Source organism: Haliaeetus albicilla, chromosome 1, assembly GCF_947461875.1.
Source record: "Haliaeetus albicilla chromosome 1, bHalAlb1.1, whole genome shotgun sequence".
Lineage (NCBI taxonomy): Eukaryota > Metazoa > Chordata > Aves > Accipitriformes > Accipitridae > Haliaeetus > Haliaeetus albicilla.
In genome coordinates this window covers 83,596,324-83,611,588 of record NC_091483.1, presented here as the reverse complement: position 1 = coordinate 83,611,588, position 15,265 = coordinate 83,596,324, and the positions used below count along the sequence as shown (strand labels likewise).

General features: G+C 44.8%; 1 protein-coding gene across 4 annotated transcripts in view; it reads right to left on the bottom strand.

Annotated features, from left to right (window-relative positions):
* The window catches only part of SFXN5 (sideroflexin 5), a 106,396-nt gene that overhangs the window by 45,491 nt on the left and 45,640 nt on the right, over positions 1–15,265 (bottom strand). For 3 of the 4 annotated variants that reach the window (XM_069797176.1, XM_069797198.1, XM_069797188.1), the window contains exons 7-9: positions 13,706–13,759; positions 11,001–11,057; positions 10,069–10,134 (exon numbers count right to left, since the gene is read on the bottom strand). In XM_069797176.1, coding sequence (XP_069653277.1) covers positions 10,069–10,134; positions 11,001–11,057; positions 13,706–13,759 — 177 coding nt within the window. Of the gene's footprint in view, positions 1–8,316; positions 8,393–10,068; positions 10,135–11,000; positions 11,058–13,705; positions 13,760–15,265 lie in introns of all 4 variants that reach the window. The other variant, XM_069797182.1, reaches the window with a different exon arrangement.

Genomic DNA, 15,265 nt, shown 5'->3' with positions numbered 1-15,265 from the left:
CGGGGCCGAACACTGCCAATGGGAGAGCAACCTTACTGAGGGCTCTACTACGCCTCCAGCAGCACCCTGGCCTTCCTCCCTCCCTCCCTTTTCTTCAAATGCCAAGAATTCCTGCTATTTATTTTGCTACCGGCTTTGTTTTCAGCACCAACAATGCTAACTCAGCAGAAGGACAGAGTCTGCGATGTTGCCGTACTTGAGGCTGTACCATCAGACATCGTCAGAGTGACTGTGTAATAATAAACCAAGATTTCTGTTTCTTTTTCTCTTCCTTCTTGTCTCAAAAAGTTCTGACCTCATTCATGTCCACCAAGACATGGATTTTAAAAGCACAGGATTTTTTGAAAAAATCCCTGCTTTATTTTTGTTTTTTTTCTTTTATGACTATTAAGATTTTTGAAGCCTGAGAGATGGCTTTTGAATGCCTGAAGTTGGCAACGACCGAGCTGTTTGATAAAGGTCCAACCCTACACCTCTTAAACCAGTTCTAGAGCAGTAAATACATCAGCAGTTCAAGAAGTTATTTTGCTTAATTTTGAGATGGAATTTTTATAAAATAAAGGAGTATTATGAGTCCAGTGCACAAGGTGGACATCAGTTGGTAGAAGATGCCACCTAAATGTCACTGAGCAGCTCTCTAGACTTCATTAACTGCATTGGTGAGACTGTGAGGGACACAATTTTTCCACGTTCCAGTAGTATTGGGGCAACCCTGACCACTGCAGTTGGAGCTGGCTGCTCCAAGCAACCTAGAAAGTCAACTTGGAAGGAGGGACTGGCTCCAAAGAAGTTTATCCTTCAGCCTTCAAATCACCAGATTGCTGAATTAAAACACTAATTGGATCTGATGAGTCCCATACAGTCGAACTGAAGAAAAGAGCATTAGGAGAAGGAAGGAAAAAAATCATTCATTAGGGCTGAGAGGTGAAAATGGAGGCAGAGAGATGGAAAACTGGGCTGTTTACCAACTGGAGCTTTACCAAGTCAAGGAGAACAGAATGGAGGAGTATAAGGGAAGGGAAAGCAATAACAATCCGAGTAGAGAAGGAAGTTAGAGAGCAGCAAGAGTAAGGAAAGGAGGAAACTTGAGTCACATCCAAGATGACTGCAGAAGGGATGACCACACTAGCCCCACAGTTAGATGTTTCAGTGGAAGAAAACAGTGGAGTCTTGAGAAAGAAGCAAGATTGCAGGAGGGGTATGAGCAAGAAAAGAGGGGATTAATGCTGATAATGAGACAAACTTGATTCGGCAGGTGATGAAGAAAGAAGAGGAGGATGGTGGGGTCCCATGCCCAAGACAAAGGGTTGTTGTTTCAACATTGAGTTTTCTATGCATCTGGATCCCGTACAGAGGCAACACCACACCTGGGTGCTGTGGGGCTGGGCTGGGGCAGAAAGAAAGGGCACAGATGAGAACAAATTTGCTGGAAACAAAGACACACCAGTGAAATGAGAGAAAATGCTGCAGAGAAGAACAAGGAGTTTGAAAGGCAGCAGTCAGCAAGGACTCAGCGGTTGCCATGTACTCCTGTGCCCAGAGGCAGGGTGATGGGCACCGGGTGCCTCCCCAGAGCGTACCATGCCTTTGCCTCCACTACACCAAAGGCTCGAGGCTGTGCCTTTGGGAAATGGCTGCTACAGCTCCAATGACTTACGGGCTCGATGGAGGAATCACCAGGCTGGGTTTCCAGTCTGAGTGATCATACCACTCTCTTCTGGTGTCTTCTGGTATCTGAACTTGTTATCTGTGAATCATTAGAGGAGTTGCAGGAATGCGAGCTTTTGAGCACAGGTATCCAGATTTTAGAGCCGGGTACCACTTCATTTAAAAACTTTAAGCAGCAAACAGAAGTTTATCACCAGCTCCTCCAATCTACTGTAATTTTCCTCCTGCTCCTGGCTCCTCGCAATGGTTCACTGCTGACGAGGTGCCCAGCCATGCTCCATCCCCTCCCATCCCTCACCCTACCTTGCACCAACTTCCTCCAGCTTCTAAGTGTTTCTTGACTGCCCTAAGTGGCAGATAGTCCTGAGGGCAGTGGGTGGCCTCCCATGCCGTCTCACAAGCTGATTATGGGCATCACACCAAATTCGCAGGCTGTCAATGCAGCCGCTCCACACGGCTCACAAACAATTATCAGGAAGAAGGAGCTGGGATTAGAAAAATCCACAGGGGCGCCTCCACCTAGAGAGGAGAGTGAAAAATTGCATGTGTGTGTGTGTGAGTTAAGTGTGCAATGGGAACGGGGAAGGAGGAACAACCCATGGCCGGTGGCACCGACAGCACGGGAAAGAGCAGGGCTGCTGCCCCGGAGCGCTGTGTGCAAGGGTGATCTCCCTGCCCCGAGTTGCATGCAGTCGAGACCGAAAACTTGGTCTAACAAGCTCCTGTCCTTCCTGAACATCGAAAAAAAGAAAAAAAATCAAGATCCTGGTTTTTTATTGCTCATGAATTTTAGAAGTGTAATGAGCCAGCACAACTCTAATTCATGTAATTAAAGTTCTTAGATTCTCCTTCTAGCTTTGGTTAGGCACCCCCAAGCACCACCTGGCTTTCTTTGAAAGGACAGAGCTGTAAATATAAGTTTTTACTATTCTCACCCCCAGAGCGTCAGAAGATTTTTAAACCTGCATATCAGAGCAAACGTATCCCTTGTAAATGGTACCAGTGATACAGTTTGTTAAGCTGTGGGAGTCGGGGCTGCAAGGGCAGGTATTGCCAAAGCCGGCTGTGATACAACCATTACAATGCTAATATTATTTTACAGTGATAATCTTAGGCTTGAACAGTTTTCACCTCTCATCTTCCTTAGGAGAAGAAAAATAAGATCTTTCTGCTGAAATCCTATGTGGTCGTGAGAATTTCTTGGGTTGTTAGGGATGTTTTCAAGACAAAGCACATTTTGATTTTGCGAAATGCTAATTTTTTTGGGGGGGGAAATCCAGCTTGTTTAAAAATACCATTTTTGCAATGTCCATTTGTCCAGAAGCAGCCTCTGCTTTAATATGATCTCTCAGACCCACACTGGGCTTTGCTGATTAGACTCCTACAAAACTTTTTTTTTCTGATACAGATAAATATAAAATTTAGGAGTTATAATTTTTGTGTAACCTCTATGCTTGACAAGTTCTGACTGCAGCTGAGATTCCTGCACAAATTATAACCTATGAACCCCGTGGGAATACAACCAAAAATCTCAAAGACAAATTATTATGTTTCAAGAATTCGGAAGCTCTGCAGAAACCCTACAGTAACTACAGGAGTTGTGAAAAAGCTATATTTTCTTGAAATAACATCACCAAGGCTTCTGTACAGAAGAAAGTTGCCCCAGGATGACTTACTAAGACCCCTGCAACAGAGAGCAGTGACTTCCCACTGTGAGAGCAGGAATTTTGAGTCCTGGAGCATCTAGCTTTGAGCTTCTGGACTGAAGAGTTTCCTACATCAGCCCCAACACCAAGTCATGTAGCTTCTCTCTCCTTTCCCCAACTGTGCAACAGAGCTGAGAGCCAAGCCCAACCTCCCAGGGGCACCCCAAAGATCTGCAGGGGCTCACATATAGCGTGCCAGAGGCTACTGCAGCACATACGCTATTCCACAGTGAGAGCTCTGCCCTTTGCTCCTGTCCACGTGGTCTAGTTGCATTTAGCTTCAGCAGATTGTTGCTGGTTTCTTCTTTGAACTCCTGTTGTGGGCTCATGGAGGCACTAGCCTTCAGTGGGCAGGTAGGCAGGAGCGGCTGGAGGGACTAACCTCCACCTTGGCTCTGCTGGTTGCGACCACAGACCCACCTAAGCCATATTTTTCTTTGCCCAAAGCCAAGAAGCACTCACACACTCCATTTGTGCACAGCCACTCTAGGGACAAGAGGGGTGACAAGCAGCTGAAGGGAGGTAACATCTCCGACTGCTGCAGCTGTTTGGTGGATGAAAACGTATCCAAACCGACAGACCAAGATGAAGAGTGTCAGGGGTCCTAAAACTGATCTGTGCAAAGCTTTGGACTAGCAGGAATGATTTTTCCCTTGCAATTTTCCAAGGAAAAAAAGTATCATGGGATACCTCAGCAAACCAGATTAGGTTATTAAAACTGTCTTGCTTCTCTCCAGTTCTAACCTAGCTTGGTTTTATACATATTCAAGTTTAACTCCATATACTTTCACAGCTTGTGAAGGCACCGGGTGCACACCATACAGTAATACAGTAAGCCAGAGCATCAGTACACCATACTGGCATCAGTTCCCTACCTCCGCTGGCTTGCCTGGAGTCAGGATTTAGGGTCAGGAAGCAAGGAGGCACTTTTAAAATGCAAAGACCTGGATCTGCCTGTGAAGACATGCTTTAAACACCCTCCTGTAAGCCACGACTGGCAGTGACTCCAAGGTGAGTCATTAGTAGCTGATAGCACCAAAGTTATTAATGGCATTAAATCGCCTGATTTATTTAACCCAAGGTTATCCAGTAAGGTAAGCGAAAAGGAAACGTTCCAAGTCCTGAGCAGGTACATTTAAAGTGTATAGATCAATACAAAACATACAGCCTGGCTGGCAGTCATGGTTACATGACACTGCATCTCTCTCTCTCTTATACAAAAGAAGACAAAACACCTACTTTTGTCAGAATTTAGCTCAGGTTGCTAAGGAGAACAACGTATTTATTTGCCTCTGTACTGACAATACCATAAATCCCAAACTTGCAGTTAATAAAAACCTTGTTAGAAGTTACAAACCCTGGTATATTTGGAAGGGGAAGGAGGGAGCTTGGCTACTTTATTAATTGGGGTAAACCCCACTGTCTCTCCACTTAAGAGGTGCCTGACCTCACACAAGGGTTTTGCTTCCCCTTTCATCAGGGGAGAATCGAACCTCTATCACAAGGGAGAAGATCAGTGCCATCGTGCCTAGGCAGTCACAATAGACGTTTTCTAGTTAAGTTACATACACCTATATATGTAAAACACACTCTGTATGCCTGCCAGGCTTGCTGCGGTCTAATTAGAGCCCATCCTGTGAACAGGGGAGGACAATGCCAGCAGTACTGATGTACGTGGCACCTCCAGGGTACATGGAGTGGACAACAGATGGACGACAAGCTTATGACCTGGGCACCAAGCTGAGTGACAATGCATTGCTTACTGGGAGATGTCAGAAACGTGGCCAAAAGATACTGGTAGAAGAGAGAAACCCCTTGGAGAGTCTGCACGGGGTCTTCAGTATCACAAGGAGCAAGATTTGGAGCTGGTCTTGGCAGAACCTGAAGCCGTGATCGTGGAAATTAAAAACCTGATGTATAAAGCTCTGATCCAAAGACTCTGATCCAAGACACCACTGCTGCGAGATGCTTCAAGGAGAACGTAGAGAGAAACCCAATGACTCACTACCATGGGCTCCAGGTGAGGCAACCCCTGGGCTAACACCACCAGTCTCCAGATACAGGTCTCAGCACCAGTGACAACCCAGAAACCAGAGAGTGGCTGCTCACAGCCCTTGTCTGGATCTGGTTTAATTTGCAGGCATTTAATTGCGGCCACAAGAATCACTTTTGACCTCAAACTGCAGTTACAGTCTAAGGCCATATTACTGAAGAGCTGAGTCAGAAGCAAAAGGGATCAGCAATACAGTAGCAAATTGAGTCTTGATCTGAAATTAAGAAGCCTACTTACAAAATATGCTAAAAACCAGTTATTAACAATAAAGTTGGGTTTGATTATGTAGCTTTTTTAACCTTTTAAAAGCATGACAAAATTAACAGAAAGCAAGAGTGTGCGTGCGTGTGCATGTGTGCATGCTGGAAAGGGTTTCTGTATAATTACAGACCCTCTGATCAGTATAGCTCTTGGCGCTAGAATATTTGGGGAAGAAAAAAAAAAACAAACCCCAAACATTTAAAATCTGCTTGGTCTTTCTCAAGCCTTTTTACCACTCTCTGCCTTTGTTTGCCTTGCTTAGGAAAACCAGCTGGTATTAATTGCACTCCATACACCACCATCATGAACAGCAGCCAGATACCAGAAAATAAGGCCTAATCACAGGAATCCACTCAATTGTTTAAAAAAAACAAAAACAATTACCGCTCAGTGTTCGGAAAAGCAGTAAAACGAGAGCAATCAAAAGAAAATGCAGGAAGGAGGCTGGTGTATGGAGAATGTGATAAAAATAAACTACAATCACAGAAGGAGAAACAGAAATCTAGGTCACTTAACGGTAATCAGACTCCTCTAAACATATTGTCCGCCGCAAGCGAAGCTCGGAGATGTCGCACGCTCGTGCGGAGCGGGTAGCCCAGGTCTCGGCACGTGCCTGGCGGCAGAGACAGTGCAGAAGTGTCACGTAAGAAGTTAGAGATGGAAGAGATCTATTACATCAGCCTTTTCACCTCTTTCCCTGCACTCAGTCTTACCATTAACCCTTCTGATGTCTTTTCTAGCATTACTTCAAGTTATTGCTTCACCTGAGTACTGCACAGGAGAAGAGGGAAAATTCTAGACCTGGCATAGTTTTCCTTGCATGAAGCTATGCTGTGAATCTGGTTGGGCTGGGAGTAGGTGGAAAAAAAAGGAATATTGGGGAAAAAATATTGAAATATTAAAAAAAATATTGATTCCTCCAAAACCTCATTCTGAAGGGCTGCAAATCAGGAGTCCCAGATGTAGCACTGGATCTAAGAGAGAAGTGTTGCCTCTCCCTGACAGCAATTCCTCTCTCTCTAAAATGGGAAAAGAATCAGGTTATTTGCAAAGATTTGCTAAGACTTCTAGTTTAAATGCAAGAAGCGTAAAGCCAAAATCTGCTCCTCCGTACACGTGAGAAAGCAATTTGTTTGTCCCTCTCGTTAGATAAAGACACGGAGGGTGAAGACGATGGGAAGCACAATCACAAGTCAACTGATCTGTCATTTTGTGAGCCTTCTCCCCGTGTCGCTTGCCAACTGCAAACATGGAAGGGGCTCACTTTAATTAATACCGGGTCTCAGCAGACCACTGGAGGCAGTGGCACTTGTTTTCAGGTCATCTGGTCCTAATAGGCTCACACTGGGAGGTGATTTGTTGCTAACTGACAGCAGAGATCAGTTAATGAGGGCTGAGGCCTTACAATCCAATGTAATGAACCTCAGGGCTCTTTTTATATTATTTGTCATCATCATTTAAAAAAAAAAACGCTTGAGGAGATGCTGGTTATTAATCCAGATATTTACAATATAAAAATCACTCCCTGCTCTGCAGGATTTTCTCTAAGCTGCTCTGCACTGGGAATTGAGCATGCAATAAGTATTGCTACGGATTATCAGGACACAAGCTATTCTGCAGTAACACACACATCAGTAGTGTCCCCAATGGATCATCTACGGGGGACACTACGGGGACATCAGTGCACAGTAACTTCATCTCCTTTTTGCATACCCTATGTGCCATAGCATGCTGCACTTGGAAGAAGATCTCCTTCCAACATCAGGAAGGCGAAAGTATCCACAAAGGCTGCTGCTTTTCCCTGCTCCCCCAACTACATTGATGGATCTGAGGAAAGTTCCTGCCTCCCCATAACAATATTCTGACCCTCAGAGCACCACAGCTACAAAACCACTGCTATTACAGAGCTCACGATGCTCTTCACACATGCTAAGGGCACCGCAGTGGAAGCCCAGTCTGGTGGGGCCATTGTGGCATTTACACAAGAAGGTAGAAACACCCTCTCAGCACCACTGAAGGAAGATTTCCTCCTGCATGAGCCTGAAATGCTGTAAGTACAGAATATTGTGGCATTGTCTTTTTTTTTGTGGTGCTTTTAAAGGTCTCCCATCATGGATAGCCGAGGTGTGCAAGATAACCAAGCACTGGGGCTCCTGCTGGAGATGCACCTGCAAGTTAGGTGGACAGATAAATCCCAGCATCATTTCAGTTTCTGCATTTATTCAAAGCTTATTGCTCTGTAACAGACCATCAGCTCCTTCACCACCAGGGAGCAAATGGTACAACTAACTGAGGCACAAACCACCACAGGATGAAGAGTTGATCTACCATCAGCAGACTGATAAGCCACCCACGTATCGCCAGCGGTGACAGCCACACTGCAGTAACAGCAGGCCACTGCTGGTTTGCTGTAATTTCTTTTATTTACAAGTCTGGGTGTAGTTTTCCACACTGTTTGAGAGAACAAGTGTTTCTCACAGCACCACTGATGGTCACTTCTGCACTCTGAACCTATCTTTCTGCTTCAGCTCCTTTGCAGTCAGCCTAGGAGGAATCAGAGATTTTAAAGACCTGCATCAGCTGTCCCAACATGGACATCTCCACACGCCGCCCAAGTGGTTTCCTTACCAAAGCCTGTCAGCTTCTCGGGGTGACAAAACTCTGCCAACATCACTTCTCCGTGTCTCCTGCCCTCTATCTGCCCCTGTTGCCAAAACGGAGAGGAGCATTAATGCCAACAACGTGGAACCAGTCATCATCCCTCTGCTGCAGCTGCGCTGGGGGTTGGAAGGCAAGTTGTGAACAGCAGCAGCACATCAAGCTGGAGAGCTTCACTTTACTAATTCACAAGGTGGAAAAAATTCCGAACTAAGGACTGAGGAGGACAGTCAAGCTCTCCCATGCTACACTGGGAAACAGTGGACAGCGAAGGGCTGCTAACCAAAGCGTTGCAGTTGGTGGGATGGGGACTCAGGTTGTACTTCAGCTGCAAAAGTGTGGAGCTGGTGTGGACACATCTTTATGGGGTTAAGAAGCGTGGGACCTCACACCAACACAAGGCTGGTCTGTGTGCACAGTCTGGGTTAATTCTGTAGTGAAGGAATAATACAGGTGATACAGAGGAGCAGTACGGCAACCAGTGAGCAAGCCAAGCCAGCAATATGGAAAACTATCAAGCAGAAGTGTATCCAATAAAACGGACAGTTTCCACTCAAAACTGCACACCAACTCTACACCCTTTGCAAAGCTGTCTGGCAGCTGCACGAGAACAGAGATATGCCTCTGCAGACTTTCTGCTGTCCACTGAGGACATGATGTGCCAAACCGCTCACTGCCAGTTCCCAGCCAGGAGCTCCAGCCTCCATAGTTCTCCTAACAGACTCCTCCAGTCTGCTCTAGACAAACATTTTACCTTGTAAAGAAATCTAAACAAGCCCATGCAGCTTTTTGCTGAAGGTGAATTGGGGAATCTGGGTACAAATGGCATGGTGAGCAGATTGAGTGCTGACCTCCTCCCATGGCACAGTCTGTTTGCAGAAAAAATGCCTGGAAAAGGATGCCTGTGGCTTGAGAAAAAGGAAAAAAGTCTTGGCCAGAGGAAAAAAATACAAACTGCTGTGGGTTGTCTAATGTTCCAGCAGAAAAAGTACAACCATACATCTCAGAGGCTTATTTGAAAACCCAACATAAAAAAATAACTTCCATAAGTTGCTCCTGAAAAATGTACCTGCCTCCTTGGGAATTAGCTGACCCTGCTAAAGATGTCAACTTATGCTTCTGGGGAACCTGAGTATTAAAAGCCTGATGACTGCACCAAGAGACCACAACTTTTGCAGTGTTAAAAGCTCCTTTCTTACAGATTACTTCAGCTATGATTTGAACACTGTTTCCAGCTTGAATGCTGTCCACAGGTGAAAGATGTCGAGTGCTGTGGTTCTTTCAGTTCAAGATGCTGGTCCGCCAGGAGAGTATCTCCAAAAGCCTGCCTTTGTTCAGCATGTCAGCCATCACACTATCACTCTGCAGCATCAAAGTCACTGTTTTAACTTGGACTAGGCTAATTCACCACTGGTTAATGCATGTGTGGATAATCTGAGTTCACCCAGCAGCAAAGCCACAGTGCAGAGGCCCAGGCAGTGCACAGTGTAGGATGTGCTGGAAGCCATCAGCAGTAGAAGTCTCCTTCTGTTGAAAAGTTCAGGCATGCATGGACAGAAACACCTCACGGTTAAAATATTTTCTGGTTATGTAGACTGAACTCTGTCAATTAAAAGATAAACATGCTTGGCAATTCAAATAAACATCTCAAAAGCACTGCAGTACTACTGTAAGGGAGCAGTTACTTAGTAGTGAAATATATAGATATAAAGCGTTACCCACTGCTATTGAGACAGCACTTATGACAGCTCCCAAGTAGCCCTGGATGAACTTGGATGTCGGAGAAGGCTTTGGAAAGAAAAACAAAACATATTTTCAATAAACAAACTTCTGGCTATTAAAATGCAACCAAGCTTTTTTGTTTGTTTTGTTTTCGTTTTATTTGTTTTAAACCAGAGACAGGTTTAATTTTGTCATATTGTTCTGTGACACATGGTCTGTCATCTAGCAGCGGCAAAAGCAAGGAAAATTGTAGCCTCATGAGCAAGGTTAAAGGGAATGGAAAATTAATTGGCATCAGAAAATTATAATAATAGCAGCTTAAAGGAAGTATGTGAATGAAATTCAGCAAATGGTACAAAATTAGCATTCTTATACGCTAGTGATGAACCCCAAACTCTCCACATTAAATATCTGTCTTTGAAACATTATCTCAGTGAGCTGGATGGTTTCCAACTCAGCTTCTCATATTGAGCTTCCCACACCCCGACATGGGATGAATGAAGACTAAGTGATGGAAGAGAGCAGGAACAGCCCCACCACCCCCCAGCACCACTGCTGGTAGCGCATATAAAGTCCTCGGGAGACGGCAGCATGATCATGGAGCCGCCTTCTGCTATCCAAAAACCCAGATACCATTCTGCTTTTTGCTCATTTACATATCAAACTAAACCATTTCATACCAGTTAGAACTATATACTGGCTCAGTTTAAAGGCACTGAACATTACTTATGTGCCTCAAGTGATTTTGAGATCCTCATGCCATTTACAGCCGAGATTTAAAATGGAAGTCTACACAGGAGAATGGCCAATCTATAAATTCATCACAGTGCCGACTCTGGAGTTTCTATTAACAGTGAAGAGACAAGACTTATGTTTCCGTGTCAAAACAGACCTAACGTGCTGCATGTGCTGCATATGTTGGGTCTCCTCACCTTTGTCGCGTTGCGGTTTGCATAGTTGACGCAGGCATTGTGGCTCTGATTCAACCACTAAAGAGGAAACAAGAAGAGACAGGCATAAACATAACTTCACAAAAATAAAAAAATCTATAAATGTGGGAGTGCTGTGGGAAAACTCATCTCCCTTCGGACTGGCTCGCAACTTTCCACCTCTTTTCAAAGGCTCCTGCATACCCTATGTGCGAGCTAATTCCCTTCAAAGTGAGGGACAGAAATCCCAAGGCACCCAGTGCCCGGAGGGTAGCTCTGCTTCCCCGTATGCTTGAGGTGCGACCCTTCTCCGGGCCCAATCCACCTCCACACGACACCTTGCTGCTATTGGTCTTTATTTTCACCAGTACCAAATCCATACTTCTGTTAAGACGTAGCAGTAAGTCCAGCAGCCACTTTGTCACTCATTTATTAAGCTCCTTGACTCTCAAACAGAGGGTCATAGGAGGCTTCAGCTGAGGAGCAGGAGATGAGCAGATGTACCATCTTAGGGATAGAGATGCCACTAAACTGGTATTTCTGGAGCAGGATTTATCACCAAAGCAGCGTGGCAGCAGCTGGGGATGAGTAGCACCATGCTCCTGAAGGGTTTTACCCACAGCAGCTGCTGGCAATGTAAAGAAAATTATATTTTCTGTCCCCAAAACACCATGTTCCCAGTTCCGAGTGTGTCAGAACTGGACTGCTCTCCAGCTGTGGCCAGAACTAAGATGGAGGAGGAGGAATGAAGTGAGAGTGAGGAGAGATAGTGAAATGAGGCACTAAAACAGAGGGATCAGCCCAGACATTGCCAAGTTCACAGCCCAAGATCACATTTTTCCTGCTGACCAGCTCTCTAGCCTGGAACTTTGGACCTAGAAAACCTTGCTTTTTTGTTTTCTTTAAATAATAACTTCAAAAAATATTACTAAGTCAGCTTGCCAATATGTACTGGCAATCTGCATCAGTTTTCCAGATGTGGGGTGTTTTTTTAACCCCCACAGCTCATATCTACATTAGCAGGTCCAGAGGACCAGGCTAGAGCTGACCTGAGACATGTACATTTTGGGCATCAGCAACAACTGCTTCACTGTACAAGCCCTATAGGACCCAGTGTTTGTTAATGCAGTAACATGCACTGTCCCTAAATCCTATGCTATTTACCTGGATAAATCTCCTTTTCAGAGAGATATAGACATACTGCTCAGATATTGTCCTTAATCTAGAGTTTAAGCCATCTCTAGGTTGAATACATCCCCACAACCCATTTTTTGACCCCACTGTCTTCCTAGGTGGCTGTCTGACACCCTCCTGCGCTTTTTGGATGATGCCTCTCTAAGCTGCTTCTTCACCTACTTGCATTTTTCAGAAAGGGGTGAGCCATGTGGCCATCACCAGGAACAGTGGAGGGAAGAGTTTCGGAACCACTTGTCAAGCAGCAGTGGCCCAGGCAGGCTTGGATTGCCGGACTTGCCTGCTACGACCTCCCTCTCGAGTGGGCTCATTTTGGTTCTGCATTTGAAGTACTCTTTCTGATTTTAAAAGGATTATTCCATACTTTTAAAGATGAAAGCTTCTCCCAGCTACGCTGTGATGGTGGGAACAGAAGCTTCTCATGTTAGCCACTTACAAGGCACCCAGCCCAAGCCAGCTATCCAGGCTGGCTCGCTCCTCACTCGTGCAAGAGTAACTTCTCCAAAAGCCAACTCTTTCCATTATAGACATCTAAAAACAGGTGAGGCAAGTTGCCTTCAAAAACATGAACGAGTCTCCATGACTCCAGCCACTATCCCACTCCCAGCATGTAAAGCCACACAGCCACAACTTATAGCTAAACAAACCAAACCACAAGTTATTGGCACGTCCCAATATATTCTCAGTTCTGCAGTCTTTCTAACATACTAGGCAGATCCCATTCTGCTTTGATATTTCTTAACTGCATAATTCTCTATCATCACTTACACTGTAGACAATGAAAAGACATTTGCAACTAAAAATAAGTCTGAAAATAACTTGTTCTTTCATTTCAGTTAGTGCTGAAATTATACTTAAGTGGGGTGTTTACTATGGATATAACTCATTCACGTGCACGCTTCCTCCCCTTACTTTTAATTCCCAGAATTTTAATGGGAAATAACACCAACACCCCCTTACACACAGATTTTTTTTCCCCAAAGCCCCTGTAGCACACTGAACGCAGAGGTCCTTGGCTTTGCAATGCACAGCTATTCCCAAAACTCCTGAGCATGGGGCATCCCACTGCCCCTAGCCCTGTGCACACGCTGCACTTCCAATGGGAATTCACCAAGGAAGATCCCAACTACTTGACAGGGTGTCTTCAAAACAGCAGATGTATGAATTTAAGGGCTTACATTTTCATGGAAGTACACACTGTGCAATCATTTACACCTGTACGAATTGGGTCCAAAAAGCTGATTTTGAGATCCTGGACTGTTTTGCATCTCCCTTGCAATGGCACAAATAGCCAGGCACTGGAAAATGGACCCAATAGTTTGCTTACAGCCCATTCGAGACCTACCAAACCTTTCCCTGATTATATCCAGCCACATCATCTCCCCATTAACCAAAGCACTGCCAGCGCAGAAAAGCCATGTGCATCAGTTTGTCCTCTAGACACAAGTCAACTGCTGCTTTCCTTTCCATCACGTTCTCCACCCATTCAGTGCACAGTGGCCGACGAGTGTTACCTGCCAAAACACAGTGGATGCCAGCGTCTGGTTGGGTAAGAGAAGACCAACAACCTGCAAGAGAAGAGATTTTTCTCATTAGCAAATGCATTGTTGGTTTGCTCTCAGTGCTCTTCTAGGCACGCAAACATCAAGCTTATTTCTAATGACTTGAATAAATTCATTTATGGCTTTATTTCATTATAGTTATTGAACTTCCCTTCAGTCTATTGTCTCTCAGTTTTCCAGTGGTGAAACTGGGTAACATAGCTGCCTGTGAAAGCTTTGCATATTTAATTATTGCTTGCAACACACCTTGAAAAGAGTCTGGCAGCAGATACTGTCCAAAGATTAGTTCATTAAAATATAATAAATTCTTTAATCCAGGTATTCCTGGAGAATAGCACAAACATTGCATGAATGCAAGAGTTCAAAGTTGTTACTGTTGGCAGTGAAAGGGGTTTTTCTTATTTTCCTTTGGCACATTCACTGTTTCAAGCAGAAGAAAGAAATCCGATTTGAACATCTGAAGACAGGAATGCCACCTGGAAGCACATGTGCTCCTGTTTGGGAGCCTGAATTTTGTTTTAAGAGAAGAGAATTGTTGATGTGTCATACTCTGAACTGTGAAAACTCCTGCTTGGGTTATGAGCTCAAGCGGACGATCGCCATCTCCCAGAGGCTTATGGTTGCCTGTCCCAGCACATCTGGCCAGGTGCTGCCCGCTGCTGCGTGAAGGCGAGATGCCACAGGCTTTGCAAGGTCACCCATCGCAGCACCTAAGACCACACACGTGTATGTTGCCTATACAGTCCTGAGAACATCCTTGGGACACGTCTCAATATACCTCATAGGCACACACTCTGCAATTCCTTAAAGACCCCATGTCTTACACACAAGACAGCTCTGCCAGACTCCTTCCTACCTTGTTTTATGGCAATCTTTCCTCTTAAAGCATAAGAGGTTGAAGAAGAGGAAAGGGATGCAAAGCAATGGGACTCCCAATGATAAGCCCAACAAATGGACAGGAAGATGAGTTCTTGGGTAAGAAAAAGGTAAGATGAGGTACTTCCTAACATCACTGTCATCTTCTCCCCTTCCACACCTTAAATGTCTGGTAGTTTCTGAAGAAGATGGTCTTCTTGTTGCAAAATCACACTCACATCTTTGTTAAGAGTATAAAGACTGAACAACTCACTTTAATTCCAAATACATTTATTTTCAGGATACTCATGTGAACTGAAATGTCTCCCAGGCATCCAGGCAAGAAGGCTGTGAGTTCATTCCAACACTCAGACCGTCTTCTGCACCATTTTCTTTAAGCCTATCCCTATGAAAGCTGAGAAGAAAGAAAACTTCCCTGTTTTAGAGTGTGGACAGCCTGCCGCAAGGCTAAAGCCATCTCTGCACATCTGCAGCAGCATCAGTTGAAGAGGAGGCAACTTCTACGCTTAAGGACATAAGAGAGAAATAACAACAAACAAAAGGGTAATAGGGTTGGGAGGCCTGATTTCGTTTGCATCTTCTTTCCTTTCTCCTCCTCCTCCTCCAGCTTTTCCTCCTACAGCCTTTCGTGAAGTT